The sequence below is a fragment of the Eublepharis macularius genome, chromosome 5, assembly GCF_028583425.1.
Source record: "Eublepharis macularius isolate TG4126 chromosome 5, MPM_Emac_v1.0, whole genome shotgun sequence".
Taxonomy (NCBI): domain Eukaryota; kingdom Metazoa; phylum Chordata; class Lepidosauria; order Squamata; family Eublepharidae; genus Eublepharis; species Eublepharis macularius.
The window spans coordinates 123454767-123473418 of record NC_072794.1 but is presented as its reverse complement, the minus strand read 5'-3'; the positions used below and the strand labels follow the sequence as shown (position 1 = coordinate 123473418).

Genomic DNA, 18652 nt, shown 5'->3' with positions numbered 1-18652 from the left:
CAGGACTTTATGTGGAGGTTCAGCCATCTCAGGTCCAGGATGGACCTGATATCCCCATTTTTCTTTGATACAATGAAGAATACCGAGAATACTCCCTGTTTCCTGTACTGTGTTGGTACCGATTCTATCACCTTTATCCTAATTAGGTGTTGAATGGCTTCTTTTATTTTCATATGTTTCTGCTGTGATGGATTTCTGAACACTTGGATGAATTGCTTTTTTGGTATCATTTCGCATTCCAAGGAATAGCCAGTACCCATTTGTCTGATACTGTCTGTGTCAGACGAGATTTCCTGTAGCTGCCCTCCAATCTGTATGGATATCTGGTGACGTTGATAGTCATGCTTGGTTTCCTTTCTTTTGACCCATTGTTTGCGAGGCAGATTTCCGGAAGGTAAAGGAATTCATTTCTCGGTCTGGTTTGCCAGCAGCTTTTGAAGGGTCTGTCAGTTCCTTGCCTCGTGGTTCTCTTGAAGTCTCCAAAGGAGTGTCTGCCTTTATACTTTGAATATCTTTTCTTTGATGGCAGTACTTTTTTCTTTTCTGCGTCTTCCACCAAATATTTGTCTAGGGCTTCTCCAAACAGTTTGGTGCCAGCCAGGGCCGGTGCGCCCATTGAGGCCAGGTAGGCAGTGGCTTCAGGGTGTGAGGGCACCGGAGGGGGTGTCGGGGGCGGAGGCACACGCCGCAGAGCTGGCGTGGCTGGACTGCAGCTGCTGCAGCCAGCAAGCCCCATGCCGCCGCCACTGTCGCCACATCCCCCCCCCCGGCCAGGCGAAGCAGCCATAGCTGTCAAGGTCCAGCCCCCGCTCTTGTTTTGTAGAGATGCAGTGATGTGTTCATGTTGCACGGCAGCAAGTCTGAGTGCACTTTTCTTTCCTCTTGTTTCTAAATGGCCTCCCACATGGTTCCCAATGGGCGTTCCTGTCACTCAATGCTGGCCTCGCCTCCCCCCACCTGCTTCTCCAGAACCTGAGGACTAATTAAGGTTGCCAGTCTCCAGTTGGTAGCTGGAGATCTCCCAGAATTACAACTGCTCTCCAGGCAACAGAGATAAGCTCCCTACTGTCTGGCCCTACTTTTCCAGGGCGGAGAAACCTTTTTCTTTTGGTGGTGGCAGTGGCAGCGGGTATGTGCAGGCGCACCGAGCTGCAGCCACCAGACTGGCACTTATCAGAAATGGGGGCTGGATGGGCAAAGAGGGGGTGTTTGATCTGGCCCCTCACTGTCACCTCTGCCCCCCTCCCTGGCAGGGATGCCTGACCTCTGACAGGGGCCTATTGGCGGCAGCAGAGATCGCAGCCTCCCCATTGGCTGTGCCACTGCTTTTCCCTCTCCTGGATGTGAGGGGAGGGGTGTGGCCATTGGCTAGTGTGAGCGGAGTTGTCAGGGGAACGGTGGGCGGGACCTCTCAGGGGCCACTGAATGTCATCTTGCCACGCTCGGGTGACGGCGGGACTATCCTGCAAAAGTCCATAGGGTGCCATCCAGCGGTTAGGATTGCACTGTTAATATCTAGAATGTATAAATTTGTGTTAAAAATGGAACTGGAAGAAGAATAAGTGAAGGACTGCATGATCAAATGGGCTAAAAATTTTGACTATAATATCCATATGGAGCAGTGGGAGAAAATGTGGAATTATGGTCTAAAATTTACCTTATGTTACAATCTGAAAGAGAATTTTTATAAAAAGATGTGCAGGTGGTACATGACCCCACAAAAATTAGCTAAGATGTTTAATAGGGTGTCAAATAAATGTTGAAAATGCCAAAAAATGAGGGTTCCTTCTACCATATGTGGTGGACCTGCCCTATTGCTAAAAAGTATTGGAAACAAATATACTTAACAAAGCAAAAAGTATTAAAGAGTAACTTACAATTAAAGCCAGAGATGCGCCTATTGAGTTTAGTGGATAATTCAATAGAAAGTGAATTTGGAATTTTGATTAGATATATGACAACAGCTGCAAGATTAATCTATGCACAATATTGGAAATCAAATAAACTTCCAACAGTAGATGACTGGTTAATGAAAATGTTGGAGATTGCGGAAATGGCAAAACTAACGGAGTTGCTGAGGGATAAAACGACAGCCAACTTTGTGAAGACCTGGAAACCTTTCATGGACTTTCTGTATGTAAAAGAGAAGTCAGAGTTAATGATTTGCCGATTAGAAAATTAGATTTATAAGGCAGGTAATAAATAATAGGCTGGAATATGGAAAAAATGCGGATATCTTCACAGTAAAGTCAAAGTTAACTACTTAGTAAAGATATGGGTATTACGGAAGAGTTATTGATTATGTAATGAGTTTAAAGAAATTTCATAAAATGTCCAAAATGGTATGTCTTCCTTTTTCATTCATTTCCCCCCACCCCAGTCTTCCAAGAGGCTGTCTGTCCTTCTCTCTACTCAATATTCTAGCGCATTCTTTAAGGTTGTCGCTGCTTGGAGCACTACAGGCCGTTACCCAATTTTGCAGCTGCTGCAGCATCACTACACACTTCCCGGTGGCCTCAGCAGTAGCTGGGTCCTAGAACCCTAAAAACATCGGCTCTGTGGCTCACATGCGTGGTCCGTGCCACGCTCCGCCTGTCATCGGGAGTGGAGGGGGGGTTAGGGATGAGGAACAAGTCCTTCCTTTTTCCCCTGCAAGCCATGCACCTCTTCCCTGGACTTCTCCAGCCTTCTTTCTATTCTTTTCAAGATTGCTGCTCCAAGGAGCAAGAAGTTCGTGTCCCCACTGAGCAGGGCTGGAAAAAACTGAGAAGCTTGGGAAAGCCCCTCCCCCTAGGATTGCAAGTTCTTCTGACCCTGTGCAAGAAGAGAAGGAGGAGCTACCCAAGTGTCAGGACTGCCTCACTCCAGGACCACAGGAGAAAAATTACTCCATATCACAGAATGACTAGCAACTTGGCATGTTCATAGCTAATCATTATATGAAGTGATGGCAATATGGAGATGACAGTGGCTTAGGGACTATCTTAACAGAGGCAGAGGATGCTGCCATGAAGTTCTAGCTACCTGTTTAAGTACCTTCATTTCATATCTTGTATCTGTGCAGAAAAATGGACCTGCTTTCGACAGCATGTGTAATGAGAATGAGATCTTTCTGCAAATCTACCCCCTCCCCTTTTCATGCTGTGCTAGAAGAATCCTCCTGTAAGTTCTATCTGAAAAGACAAATCAGAGAGAGCAACAGGACACATTCTGAGAGTTTGGGACAATTTCGTGCACTGTACGCAATACTTTTCACTCCAGCTTAGTTGTTATTTCTCTTCTAGATTTTTTAAAAATGAAAATCATATCTTGGAGGTGCATATGTACATTATAAAAGCATCAAGCTTTCAAATCCCACATATACAAATAAAATTAAAACCACATCTTATTCCAGTTGACCTTTAAATGAGCAGCCAAATGTATTCTTTATGGCATCACCAAGAATGACAAAAGGTGTTCATCACTAGAGATATGCAGTTGCTCATCAGATCACTGGACACACTCACACAAAACCATAGTCTACAAAAAGTTTTAAGAAGTGAGTAGAAAAAAACGTATTGTCAAGATAATCCATATTAAGCATTCAACCTCCCATGTGTGTGTAGGATGGTCTGTGAAACAGACCCCCCTCCCAAATGTGCATCAAGAAGGAATGTGAGCCAAGACAATCAGCGCTGAGTTCTCATGCACTTGCATAGGGAATTAAAATGAGCATTTTTCAATTGGTACTAGGATAGATGATGATTCAGGGCATCTGGCTAATATTCTGGGTGTTGCTTGTATGATTCCCTTGACATGTAACAAAACCTAATTTACTTGTTTTTGCCTCCCAACAGTGAACGTTATCTTCCCTATGCTGCCACCTCTGTGGCCAGGTGGCTGTATGGGGTAATGTTACTGAGATGTCACAGCAAACCACAGTTAATGCACACTATGGTTAACAATCCAGTTAAAAAATTGACTTTGAAATCTCATATCAGTGCCAATTAACAAACCTCAAATTTCTGGAACATCTTCATTTAGATATTGCAAATTTCTGTTCCTTAACTATCTGCCAACCAAGAGGCTTAGGTGTACCTGAAGTTATTCTGCTGAGGACAGATTTCAAGCTTTTTTTTCTTTCCCAGCTGCCAAGTATGAAATCTGTATTCTGAGCTTGGCATGGTACAACACTGCTACTAATATTCAATGAATAATTGAAGTTCTGAACTCACTCCTACTTTTCAATACATACATTAAATGGCTACCAGAGAGAGCCAGACCTGTTTTGATTGCTCATTACCACTGTATCTTTACTGAGGGGTAAAGGAAAATGGATTTTTATCATTTTGTCATGGCAACTCTGTAGAACATATTGTAAAGATAATCTGCACAAGATGGCAATATATACCTTTGCCTCAGACACCACAGTTTATATGGACATGCGAATGTCATTCTGTCTGACAGTATCATGACACTGCTGCATGGTATAGATAAAAGCTTATACAATGCAAGTATACCATTCTATGTAAAGGTTGCACACATTCCTTCATATATGCATACTGGGAATGCCCTGCTAATCATGACTTTGCAGTGCATATAATGTGACAAAACGTGAAACTCAATGTATGGCAACCAGCTCTGAGCCTTATAAGCCTGCTATTGAGGGGAAAGATGTCTTCAGCAAATAAATCTTGCAGTCTACTGGATTCTTAATGGAGTGTTTTTTGTTGATGCCATAGTTTCAGGAAATCTATCCCATACTCCAACCAAAAAAAAATTAGGGACTAGGTTTGCAACTAGAGAAAACCAAATATTAGGAAAAGTGGCAAAAGGTGATGAGAGGGGTAGAATGGAGCAGCAGCTGAGGATTTGGCTTCCTTGGTCAAAATGGATCTCCAGTGAAGACCACCGGTCTAGAAGTATTGTGTAAATACACCTCCACCACCTCAAAAAAGAACACTCCATGGATGTGTTTGCAGAAGTACCTGCTTCCATATGAACCAGTTCATCAGATGAAATCAGTCAAAGGCCACGCTACCTGCAGAAGTAAGGTGGGTGCTATCCAGAATCAAGGATTTTTGCCCTCCTTCCTGATCTATTAATCTGCAGGAATCAGGTAAAAACTGAGGGATTTTTTTTCTGTGTAGTGGTGTCCTTTCTGCGTATATTTCTTTTTGCTAACTTGGTTTATTTAATATAGTTTATCTGCTGCTCTCAGGGCCGGATCGAGGGGGGCAGGCGGGGCGCTGCCAAGGAGGGGGCACCGGGTGCAGCTGCCAGCCACTGGCAGCACACGGGCGGCAGTGCGGGTGGCCTCCCAGCCCCCCATGCTGCCTTTCGCCTGCCCCGCAGGACAGGGGGCAGCCGGCTTTCCGCGTGCTCCCTGTCCTGCAGGGCAGGAAAAAGGCAGCGTGGGCGGCTGGGAGGCCGCCCGCACCATTTGCCTACCCCGCAGGACAGGGGGCGGCTGGCTTGCCATGCACCCCATGTCCTGCAGGGCAGGCAAAAGGCAGCGTGGGGGGCAGGCGAATGTTGCGGGCGGGCTCCCAGCCCCCCACGCTGCCTTCGCTAACTCCGCGGCATGCCAGGGCACCCGGCTTGCCCCGCGGGCAGCATGCTCTGCCCTGCATAATGACATCACTTCCATGACATCATCACGCAGCACTGGGAGTGCACACGGGCGCCAGCAATCCTAGATCCATGTTTCTAATATGCTGTTTTTTGTTGCTTTCATTTTGTTTAAGATGGCAACTATTTTGTTGTTTTAGGTTTTAACTTGTAAGTCACCTTGAGCATTATCAACAAAAAGTGTAGCCTATAGATAACATGATAAATAATTTCTAAAGCATTCAGGAACAGCCAAGACACTTAGACTTGGCACTCCTATGTAGGACAATCAGATCAGTCTCTCTAATTAGCACTTTTCAGTTTAGAATGTGCTGGTTCAAGAACATTATCCTTTAAAAAAATTATTTTCTGACATTAGAAACGGGCAAGGCCCAACAAGTGCACCGAGAAAGCAGGATGAGAAAGTGTCATGGTGCTGCTTTTCAACAAGCAATTGCATTTAAATAGACACATAAATCAAACAATGTGATTAAGATATTCCCGCATGAAATACGGGTGGCATTAGGCTGAGCAAGGCAATGAATTTCCAGCTTAAGCTAGCAAAGGTTGTCTAAATGGATGCAGTCAGCAGCTTCCGCTTGCCATCATTAATTCTCATCACAATACCCGTTCTTTAATAAACATTCATCACTAACTATGAAGAGGAGTGCAGCGGGGAGCCATGTGTAAGGTGGGGACAAGAAGGGGGTGTTAGATTTTCATCAGATGTTCAGTTCAGTTCTCCAGCACAAAAATTACATGCATACACTCACAAAGCAGTCTACGTATTTACAAGGAGAGGAGCTAGAAGGGGGGAACTTATAAGAAAGATGGTATTTAACGGTTTTCCTGAAGGCCAGCATTTCTTGTCAGACAGAAGAGCACAGACCCAGAACTGTAGATACATGGCGACTGAGGCACCTCCTCTTCTCTCCCCACCCCCATACAGCATGATTTTGAGTAACTTGCTCCTCTTTTACTGTCAAAGAAAACTTCTTGAGTCTTTAGAAAAGCGGAGTTATAACAAAAGTTATAAATAAATAAATTAAGGGAAGAGGGGCAAGGTGATTTTTACTTGCAAGTATTCATAAGTCTGTAAAATATTTAGTAATCTAAAAAGCACCTAAACTGAATTAACTGTATGGATAACTTCTCCTTCATTGTCTTCTTAGTAAACCCATGGAAGAACTGCATGTTCAGAACTAAGGAACACATTTTATACATACTAAATTTCCTACCAGGGTATTTCCATGGGGGATACATTTCTACTGACATCAGCCTTAAGAGAATCTTGCAGTAGCTGATGGGTTCTTACGCCAAAGGAATGTGTGACTACTGCCAGAACAAAACTGTAGCATCCAACCCATGGTTTTTAAAGGCTTTGCTTAAAGGGTCATGGGATTTGCTAGATAAGGTATTCAGATGCTGTCAAATTTCTTTTCCTACCAGTCCACCTCTCTCACACATGCCACAGTTTTTATTTTTACATACCACTTTTTACCCTTGTGGGGGCCCAACACAGCTTATCACATTGTTTTCCCCAGAGCTATGACAACAACCTTGTGAGGTGGGTTAAGCTAAGAGATTACAATGTGACCAAGGTCACCCAGTAAGTTTCCACGGAAGATAGAATTTTAATCCTGTTGTCTCAGGTCCTAACCCTAACCCGATGCAGGACAGATGGAGGACTAGAACTACCTGAGACAGACTGACTATTGCAGTCTTCCATTCAGGTCTCAGTCAGGTATGCCAGAGCCATCCTGTCCTCTACTATGTCATCATGGAACAGGAAGATCTTATTCCATATACACTTGGCATTACACAGCTGCACCAAGGCTGAGGGGAGTTTTTTCATAAGCATCTGCTAACCATCATATGCAGTGGCCAAACAAAAACATAGGGCTGGCTACTAACAAGTCATGCTCTTCAAAGTCACAGCATATATAGACTCATAGGGTATGAAGGTACCTCTAGGGTCATCTAGTCCAACCCCCCACACCATGCAGGAAATTCACAGCTACCTCCCCTCCCCACACCCCCAGTGATCCCTGCTCCACACCCAGAAGATTCTCTAGCAAGTATTGCTTAGCTATTACTTCTGAATAAGAGCAACATGCTCAAAACTTGCTAGGAACAGTAATGGCTTCTTTTCAGTATATGTTAAAGCACAGAGTATCCAACCCATGCTTTCAGCAGAAAGTCCACAGCTTTCTGCTGAAGGGAGGCTCCATTCTTAACTGGGAAGAATGGTAAGACATCCACCAAAGCCATATTGCATTGTAAGTAACTTATCTATCTAGGCCTATTTGGTTCTCCTTTGAATGGCATGTTATAACCATAATTACAAATTGTCAAGAGCCAGTGTGATGTAGAGGTTTCAGCATTCGACTAGGATCTGGGAGACCCCAAGTTCAAACCCCCACTATGCCATGGAAACTCAGTGAGTTGCCTTGGGGAACTTAGACACTCTCAGCCTAACCTACCTCACAGGGTTGTCATGAGGATAAAATGGTGGAGAGAAGAATGATATAAGCTGATTTGGGTCAACATTGGGGAGAAAAGAAGGGTATAAATTAAGTAAAATAAAACCAAATAAATACTATGGTGACTTGTGTCTGAAGAACAATACAAAATCTGTATCTTCCTTCACACAAAATGCAAGCTTGTCTTATATAATGCAATATGTCCCACTAATCAATGATAACTTTAAAAAAAACTGTTTCAGGTGGGTAGTCATATTGGACAGTAGTCGAAGAGTAAGATTCAGCTCCAGTAGCACCTTAAAGACAAGCTAGATTTCCAGGGTAATTTCCAGGTACCTTGGAAATCTAGCAAGTCTCCAAGATGCTACTGAACCCAAATCTTGCTCTTTTTAAAAACTGAAACTTTATTCCTTCCTAGCAATCCCCTAACACTCCTTTGAGATCAGTCTGAGAAACCACTAATAGACCATGACTTTCTAAGGTTTTTCCAGAAATAATTCTGAACATTACAGAGATTTTTCTTTATATTATGTACCTACCACAGGGTAGCAAGGGGATAAAAAGGTCTCATTAGTCTGAAACAGTCGCCCATAGGTTGCTTTTTAGTAACAGAATTAAAGATTATGGGAACAGAAAGAAATGGCAGAAATGAGAGAGATGTTGGATGTAAGGTCATACATTAGCAAATGTAGTTCCAGTATAACTTTTCACATCTCACATATTAGATGCAGTTGATTCCTCTTCTACAAAGTCATGTGTGATTTTTTTCCCATCCTGATCAAGATTTGTTTGCTCTATGATACAGGAGCTTTGCTCCAACAACCTTCTGTCATATTTTATGGAACTCTAAGGAACAGAATCTAAAGAGAAGGTTCCTTCCCCTTCATAGAGAATATGAAAGGGGTTAAAACTTTTCCAATCTATACACACTTCGGCAACCTTAATAATTGTGGGTCCTGGGAAAAGTATACCGTATGCTGCAAAACAAAAACAAACAAGATAACAGAAGCCTCTTCAAAAACTCCTTTTTGTGCTGAAGAAGTTTTTATTATGGCTTGCAGACTACAAAGGGCTAATTTTGAAAGTTTCTATGATGTAGAAGAGTACAATTGTGCACTTCTGAAACAAACTAAAAAAGGAGAAAGTCCTTCAAAAACCTGTCCATTGCATTTTTAACCATTTAATTTATTGTCATGTAATTGCATGACAGTTTTAAAAACAATATTCTTTTAAGCATGTAAAGAGTTAGTTTTGAACTGGTTTTACTCTACTTTTTTTCTATTTTGAAATATATGGGGACACCTTCCCTGAATCTTCAGGTTGCAGATGCACACATCAATTAGACTTTAAAGGGGGAAATCCCTAGTGTTTGAGGAATACACAGATACCCCCCCCCCCAAAAAAACAGGAAAACCCACATACAAGCACTAAACCGTATAAACCCTTCTTTTATTTATTTACATCATTTATACCCCGCCTGTCTCTGCAACAGAGACTCAAAGTGGCTTGCTTTGTTCTCCTGTCCTTCATTTTATCCCCTCAGCAATCCTGTGAGGTAGGTTAGGTTGAGAATGTGTGACTAACCCAAGGTCACCCAGCAAGCTTCTATGGCAGAGTGGGGATTTGAACCTGGGTCCCCCAGATCCTCATCCAGCACTCTAACCTCTACCCCACACTAACTCTTGGACTGCTTGTCAGATCTCCTAGTTCCGTTTCCTTCCAAAGGGAACTTCAACAGCGAGAAACCAAGACTAAATTGCAAAATTCATGCTATTATCACTATTTAAACATTAATACCGTATCAAAGTCTCTTCCTGCCCCATTAATACATGGAAAAGTTGGCAGCCAATGGATGCATACTGCAGAGGGCATAAAATATACAGATCAATACAGGACTGGCCATGCTAGCTTCTGTGCCCATGCTGTCACACATACAGTCAACTGTCACATACCCATGAAATCTATACCATGTGACTGGAAGAAAGTAACAAATCCATCATTTTTGTTCAGCCCATATAGTGATACTCCTATGTGCGCAATGAAGAACACAGTATAGGTGAGTGATACAGCAAAACTATGGAACTAGTGACCCTTATACCTTGGATTATAATAGGGTTAATTATTACTTCTGGATCTGATTAATAGGATGACAACATGGTATGACGTAAAAGATCAACTGACACAAACATTTTCACCTGATTGTGGGCTCAAGAACAAGATCTCATTTATAGTGCTAAAAATGGAAACTCAGCCTGAAGCACATTGTGTACAGTCTTCCCCAAGAAAATCTAGACAGAACTGCATAAAAATGAGACCTATGACATGCTTCAGCATTGTCATCCTGGAAATCCACAGGCACAAAGATCTTTAATTCCTCAATGCAAGTGAATAGCAATTGTATCATTCAATATGAGGTGCATAGTAAAAATACTGCAGCAGCAAGAGATACTGTACCTGCTGTGCATGCAAAAGGTCCCAAATTCAATTGAGAACACGTGCAGTTAGAGGATCTTGGGTAGACACCAGTAGAGTAGGTAATACTGAGCTAGATGGATCATTGATCTGACTTGGTATTCATATATGTTCATATTACAATTGCACCTTTCTTTAACTGATACACGTACACCTCACTGTTCCTTAGGAAAGCTCAGAATATTTTTTTTATTATGAGTTTCTAGGCAGTCTCCCAAGTGGACAGCAGTATCTTCAGGCTTTCTTCTACCCATACTTCAGTTTCTAAATACAAGACCATTCTATTAAGTAATTAAGAGGGGAGCTCCATGAAAACATGAAAGTATTGCTAGGAATATTTCAGCACTATTACATGCATACATTAAAAACATTATTAGCCCTCAGAGCATCTCTAACTGCCTTATATCAAATCAGAGCATTAGTCTATTCGGTTTAGCTCTGTCTGCTCTGAATGGCAATAGTTCTCCAGGTCTGAAGCTGACCACATCATCTCTTTTAACGGGAGATGCCAGGGAAAGAATCTAAGATCTTCTGCATGCCACGTATGTATTCTACCACTGAGGAGCAGTCGGTAAGGCTGAGAGCACGTGACTGGTCCAAGGTCATCCAACAGGGTTGGAACTTGGATCTCCCTGGTTTCAGTCCAGCACCAGCATTAGTTTGGGAGAAAGGGCACAGAGATTTCCCAGCCTCCAACAGTGAAAGAAGAAAGCAGTGAAAAATAGCAGGGCCACAGCACCATACAGGTACACAAGTGGTTAAAGGAACCTGGCACAGGTAATAATTGATCAATTGCGGGCCACAGATTCCAGTAGCTACTTGGAAGCTGTTTGTCATCTACATGGCAGCTCCATCATTACCTCGTGGTATCTGCTTGTAAGGGCACCACCACCCCTCTCCCTTAAAAGTAGTGGAGGTTGGGATATTCCTTGAGCCCCAGCGAGGCTTGCCATCCCCTCTTTGGGGGTGGAACAGTCCCCAAGCCACCACCCTTCACCACAGCTCACCTAGCCGGTGGGGGGAAATTAAACGGGAAAATGGGGAATTACTGTCAGGTTCATGTACTCACTGGTGATGTATGAACATCGCCAGCAGATGTGCTAACATCACTTTATGTACATCAGGAAGTGATGTTATCATGTTGCTGTTGAAGCAATTACTTTGGGGTAAAAGCCATAGAGTTTTTGCCCCCAAAAGAGAGCAGTTCTGGCAGACATCATTTTGCTGTTATGAACACACAAACAGGTCAGTAAATTTTCCTCCCCCCATCGCTGCCATCTCCTGCTGCCCCTCCCTCCCCCCCCCACTGGTTGCTGGGGGGACCTGGCAACCCTGGCCCCAAGCCCAAGAGCTGCTGCTGTACAGTGGCTGCTGCTGTACCACTGCCCTGCACTGGCTCACCAAGCAATTTGGAGGAATATTCCCATGAGCAAGAAGCAAAAATGTGGCAAAGACTCAGTACAGACAAACTCTGCCAGACTAAGAAGCCTACAATTACAACCCACATTAAAGCACAGAGGCTGAAGTATTAACACTGGTGCAACAAACGTGAATGGAATTCAAATCCGAATCAGTTGGTAGTTCCTTAAGTTCCATCAGCTCCCTCCCTCTGTTTTCAAATGAGAATTGAAAATATCTTGCATAGTAAAAATGACAGAACTGTATTTACAACTCAGATGGCTACATTACAGGCATGCCTCAGAGACTGAAGCAGCATTTGCCTATTTTCCCCAGACAGGTGCTTATTATGCATTTCTTGATCTCTCTCTCTTTATAATTCCTACCACACTATGAGACACATGCTAGACAGTAGCAACAGGATTTGGGCACCTGCAGTAAACTAACGAGGCTCCCCCAAGCCTCTGAACAGGAACAGCTCCAGAACTTCCTTAAGCAGCCACTCTTTTAATTGCTCCCTATAGCATGGAGCAATTAGGGAGGCAAGACTCAGGCAGAAACCCTTTGAAGTTATGCCATCCGGCTCTCCTTCTGCTTAGGGCTCTGTTCAGAGATGGAATAAACAGTGAGGCAGGTTTCTGGGATACACAATATATGTACATTTCTATGTTAACTAAATTCAAACATGCTAATCTATGAAAAATCAAAACTCTCAATTTAGACTCCTCCCTATACTAATGACCTTCCCAGTCATGCTGAAAATTGTGCTCTATTTAAGCATTTTTAGGCCACTTTTCCCAAAGAGATCCAAAGTAGCTTACAAAAGGGAGGGGGAATTCAATTATAAAAACAAATGAAGAAAACAATTTTTTTTAAAATCTGGGGTGGTTCTGCTCAGCTATGATGCCTCCTGCAAATCCTAAACTGTGAGCCATGGGCCAAGAGCCCTTTGGCTACTGCATCTCAGCTTATGCCTCTGGCCCCACCCAAGCCAAAAACCTGCAAGAAGAAGAAAAAACATCAACCTAGATGGACTTCAATTGCTGCTACCTTGCTGCCAGCAAGCCAGCCAGAGCATCTTCACTTTTGCTCTCCGGAAACAACGCAAACAACTCGGTCAGAGATATAACATATCTAACAATATGACCTGATTCAGACATAGCGTGAAACCATTATTAGCATGATCCAGTGGCCAAAGCTGAAAGCCCAACTCAAACTCAGAATACACAGTAAGGAAAAAAATGGCTGTACTGGGTTTGCTGTGCCTAGAAGCGAAAGTTGCAGGTATAACAGAAAGAGACCCCTATACAGTAAAAATCTGTGGACAGAGCAGAGTAGGATCACACCTGCTGACCCATACCATTGTCATTCACATATTCAGCCATATGACTGCAGCCTTAAATATACATTCATACAACCCACCCACCCCATCCCACCCCCCCCACACACAGGCTTCTATATGCAATCAAGAAAAGTGTTCCCAATTATGGGGGCCAAGTCTAGGTGCATGCACTTATATGCATGTAGGCTCACTCTGGATGTTGGGGCAAGGCCATTGGGTGCAATCCCTTTATCATCTGCATGAGTAAGTGGATAAAAGTTATCTGATGAAGGGACCTTTGACTCTTGAAAGCTTATACCCTGAAAATATTGTTGGTCTTCAAGGTGCTACTAGACTCAAATATTGCTGTTCCACTGCAGACGAACGCAGCAACCCTACTGAAGCTTTCTGATAGGCACCATGTGGTCAGTGTTATTACACATGGAATTTTACTGCCAGAAGTTTAGATTAAACCAAAATACACATACACACAAATCACAACAACAGAGGCAGGATGATGAAGCTGAAGCAAAGATCAGTAATTCTACTCAATAATAAAAACATTATTGTGATCTTCATATGAAGTATATATATTTATTAAAGGTTTCTGTACTGCTTTTCCTAAGAAGCTGCTCAGAGAAGTGATTCATAAAAGAACAATACACAAATAGGATAATGGCAACAAATTTAAAGTAACATGAATAGAAAAAAATAAAAATTTATATTAAGATCACCGTAATAAAAAATCATAAGCCGCCATGTGCATATACTTGGCATTTTTTCATGAAAAGTGGGTCTTACTGTGTCTTAACTGTCAATAAGAAAGTTTCGCAGACTCAGGAGCGACAACAGAGGATGGTACGGCCAGGCCCCTTATCTCCATTAGATTAGTAGTCCAGCCCAAGAGCTGAGACTCTCCGGTGGGTGCCATTTCCCCACTGGCTGAGTTGTGAGCATTCTGCTGCTTTTTGGAAGGATCTGCAACTAGTGCATAGAGAGCAAAAATCTGCCTTCCTTTGGATGCATGCCAAAAGAAGTCACAGACTGTCAAGAAGAGGATACCCAGCAGTGGAGAGGATTCCTTCAGGGCTCCAACCTTTGCCTCGTTCCTCACTACGCAACACTTCTTGGTGCTCAGCTTCTGTTTCTTTAACTTTCCTGGTCTGCCACCCTCTGTCCTGGCCTTGACTCCAATGAGATAAAAACTCAGGCTTTTCTTCTTCCTGCCTTACGACTTTGATGTCTCATACTTGCAGCTTAGCAAATCCCATGCTGCTGCTTTATGGTCTTTCTGATGTCTGTATTAGGTGACACTCTCTGCAATGGGAAGTAAGAAACAAAACCTCTATCCAGACCTCAGAAAACAATGTGTTCCTAAGGTAGGCTGTTTACAGATTTAAAGGTCTATATTACATCTTGAAATGATCTAAGAAGCAAATTGGTTTTAGTGTAGTTTAAGATCAGCATTGCATGATTTTGGTGCCACACCATACAAGGAGCCACATAAATCCTGTCTCTTCAAGTTAAAACTAGCAAAAAAAGACAACAGTAAGAGAAAGTGCTCATGACCAGAGCTTGCTATGTGTGCAACCAGCACTCTGCCAGGATATGGAAAACTATTACAGCTGTAGATTTCAGTTAGCAGCTGGGTCTGAGCACACATGACAGAATAAACATGAAGCTTATACTGAATCCAATTATCAGTCTATCTAAGTCAGTATTGTCTACTCTGACTGGCAGCTGCTCTCCAGGGTCTCAGGCAAAAGTCTTTCCCACCTATTATCTGATTCTTTTAACTGGAGATGCTGGAGATCAAACCTGAGACATTCTCCAAGTGCTTTTCCCCATGACAATGTAATTAAAAAATTAACACAACTAACCTAAGAGCATAGCCAGTTTTAGAATTCACTCGTTTTTTAATAATCCAAAAACTAAAAATTAGAGGCTAAACCCACTACAGCAATGTTCATTAAAAGTTTCTCAAGGTTAACAACTCATTCTTGCATTCCCAGTTAGGAAATGCATGTATAAGAATGTTTTTATTTATTTATAAGATTTATATCTTGCTCTTTTACTCAAACAACAGGCAGGGCACTTTAAAGAAATAATAAACCCAATAAAACAACGGTATCAGTAAAAAAACAAAACCTTAGCTCATCAAGCTCATCAATAGATAATTCACTCCACCATCCCTAAAGGCCTTCCATCTTAAACTGATCTGCAGAAGACCATCAACAAGGGAGTCATCCAAGCCTCCAAGAAAGAGTTGCAAAAATGTAAATATTACAAGTGTTAAGCCCAAAACTTCACTTTTAAAAAATCCTCATTCCTTAAGACACACAGCTGTACCAGCCTTATCTATATGGGTCACGTTTCACTAAATTTCAAGTTGTTTGATAAACAGCATATTGTGTATAGCAGGAAACCCACCAGGTACACAGTTCATAGCAGTTGTTCTGTCACAGAACAACACATTCCAAGAGTTTTACTTGAGAGCCAAACCAGATAAGATGCTGAGAGTTCCATGTTGCGGAATGATGAGCAATTCAAACTGGGAACTGTGGCATGGTGGAGCTTGGGGTTTCCCCACTGAAAACAGTTCTACAGGACTGGTGTCTTTCCCATTGTGACAAATATATAGTAACTCCTCTATTAGGACGTGTATGTTTTCCAGTAAGGCAAACTGGGGCACTACAGGTTGTTTCAAGTTAGGAAAATAGTATCAGAGAGACTTACATGTCCATTAACTATGCTATTTTCTAAATCGGAGTTAGGGCCCCAGGCGCCAGTTACTTAGAAGAAAAAACCCTGGGAGATCCATAGACAGAACTCCCAATGTCTGATCTGTTTTGGTGCAGAGCCTACAAAGAAAAAAGATACAGATTGAGGAAGATGCTATCTAAGAAAGGTCTGCAATATGCCACATAATTCCTCAGCTGGGTCATCTATGCAGTACCTTGGAAGTAGAGACACAAGTACCAAACTGCATCCAAATTCTACTCCTGCTGAAAAAGGCAGAAGCGCTCGTCTCAGCTCTGCTCAACAGAATGCAATGGTGGCACAGAAGCATGGACAGCTGTTTCTCCCTTCCCCAAAAGCCTCACAAGGAGGAATAGAAAGGACCTATGCTCCACCAACAGCATGTTCAGTACTGGAAGAAGTGCACATAGGGCTGGTTTCTTCCCTTTAGAAAAACAGCAAATTCCCCCACACAGTAGCTTACGTATCGCCCTAGACCACACTTGTTTAGCATATACTCCTCAGAGTTATCATTTTGATCTCCCTAGACATACCAATCATGGATCCTCTAAAGGAGGTGGAAAGAGACAAATTAACACCCAACACTTGTCAAAGCTACAATAGTATTGCACAGCTGGAAAGAGCCTTGGGCCTACCTGAATGGCTTCTGTGGTGTGATGAGGCCACCGTCAGCCTTCCCCATAGTGTGATAAGGCAGAGAGAAAGCACCAATACCCCTTTGCTCAAGCTTCGGATGTCCCTCTCACTCATTCTGCCATGCAAGGACAAACAAAACAAAACAAGAACACCTTAAAATCCAAATGTCAGGAATGGAGAATCTGAGGGCCAATGCACTGAAAGAAACAGCTGCGACTACACCTCAGGCAGACTAGATTAAACTATTCTTTCTCAGAAGCTATAACATGGATTTTTTTGGCATTTCTAAACTACAACATTTGACAAAAAATGTCAGTCTTAAAAAAAAGCCCTTCAAATTCTTTTAATATGCAGAGTTGTCTAAAGCCACGCGTTTTGGGGGTGGGGGGAGAGTATATACTCCTTTCATTGTGCCTGTGCATTCTCTAGGTACATCATACTTTTCAGTGAGGTTGGGAATTTACCTGGCAAATATAGGAGAATAACCCTGAGCAAGTACCATCGTATAACTTGGCCTTGGACATAGCAAATAGCACCAGTGCTGTGAGCAGCATTTCTTCAACCTGTAGTGTATAAAGAGTTGGAAATGACTGCCAGTTCTGGGTAACTACTAAAGATCCATGGTGTTTAAATTCCAGATTTTCTGCCGTATCAGGACTTGTGAGTTTGCTCTTTCCACTGCAAATTACAAAAAATATCCCCCACCAACTTCACAAGGGAAGAAGTCTGATGTTATAGTAACAATTCAGTCCATAAATAAAAAATTAGCACTCAGAAAGATAGGAGTGGGGAGAAGAGAATGGTATAAAGACAACTTGGCATTTTAAATCCTTTCCCATTTCATATGCTGATGTATTCGCCTTTTTAAAAATAGTCCCTTTTGCCAAGATTCATATAGCTTTCTTGCAGCAACACCTCTTGTGAAGGCAGGGAAAGGCCCATCATTCAAACAAACAATTAAGCAATTATAGTTACCTCCTACTAGGGCTTCACAGCTACTGCCTGTGCATTTGCCAATCTCAGATAGACTCGGTATTTGTGAAGAAGGGCAAACATCAGTGCATCTGAAAGTGAAGAAAACAGCTACTTAGTTGTTTCCACAGAAGCAGCAAAAATTATTGCCCCAGAGATCTACTAATCCACAGCTTGAAAATATAGGTCTTTTCACACACAACTCCACAAAATTTTAACTATACAGTCTCTGGCAGTACTATGACATGTGGGACAGTTAAAAAAACAATGAGAATAATCTGCAGAGAGGAGCAATCACACAACTGCTCCACTGTGCTTAGGAAGTCAATATGGATCACTTCAAAAAATATGTTGTCACAAATTCAGGATTGTCTGAACTGCCCCCCAAGGAATAGGGATGTATTCTAAATGAGGAAGCAAGGCTTTCTGTAACACCCTGAGGCTGTGGAATAACCTCCCACTGGGGCTGAGGATCCTCTCTGCTATCGTTTCAGAAAGACCCTAAAACTTCCTTTTATTCAGGCGTTTGGATTCTTCCTTGAGGAACTTGTTTTTTCTAACTGTATGCAGCTCTTTGTTCCAATCTGGATGGTACAGGTAGCCTGATCTCATCAGAAACTAAGCAGGGTCAGTATTTGGATGGGAGACGACCAAGAAAGGCCAGGGTTGCTACAGGTTGCTACATAATAATACAATGGCCAAACACCTCAAATTGTTTCTTGTCTTGGAAGCCCTATGGGATTACCATAAGTCAGTTGTAATTTGACAGTACATACACATGCATGTTATAATTAACGTATATAGTATGGTGTTCATTAGCATTTTGAATTTTCTGTTATTACTCATTGTGTTCCTCCTTTATTGTTCTCTACTCTTCCATAAAAGACACTTCCAGGGCAGCTCACAACAGATAATACAAAATGTACGTCTCCAATTAATACCCAAATCCAAGCCTATGTGGAATAAGTCCTTCTACAAAGGAAGTCAACGGAATTTATGAAGTGCAACTCACAGTAGCATT

The 18652-nt window shown here is 42.4% G+C and overlaps 1 protein-coding gene across 1 annotated transcript in view; it reads right to left on the bottom strand.

Annotated features, from left to right (window-relative positions):
* TAFA3 (TAFA chemokine like family member 3) overlaps positions 1-18652 on the bottom strand; it is a 134775-nt gene that overhangs the window by 76022 nt on the left and 40101 nt on the right. The window contains exons 2-3 of the mRNA XM_054981441.1: positions 17635-17723; positions 16659-16774 (exon numbers count right to left, since the gene is read on the bottom strand). Coding sequence (XP_054837416.1) covers positions 16659-16773 — 115 coding nt within the window. The 5' untranslated portion in view covers position 16774; positions 17635-17723. The remainder of the gene's footprint in view (positions 1-16658; positions 16775-17634; positions 17724-18652) is intronic.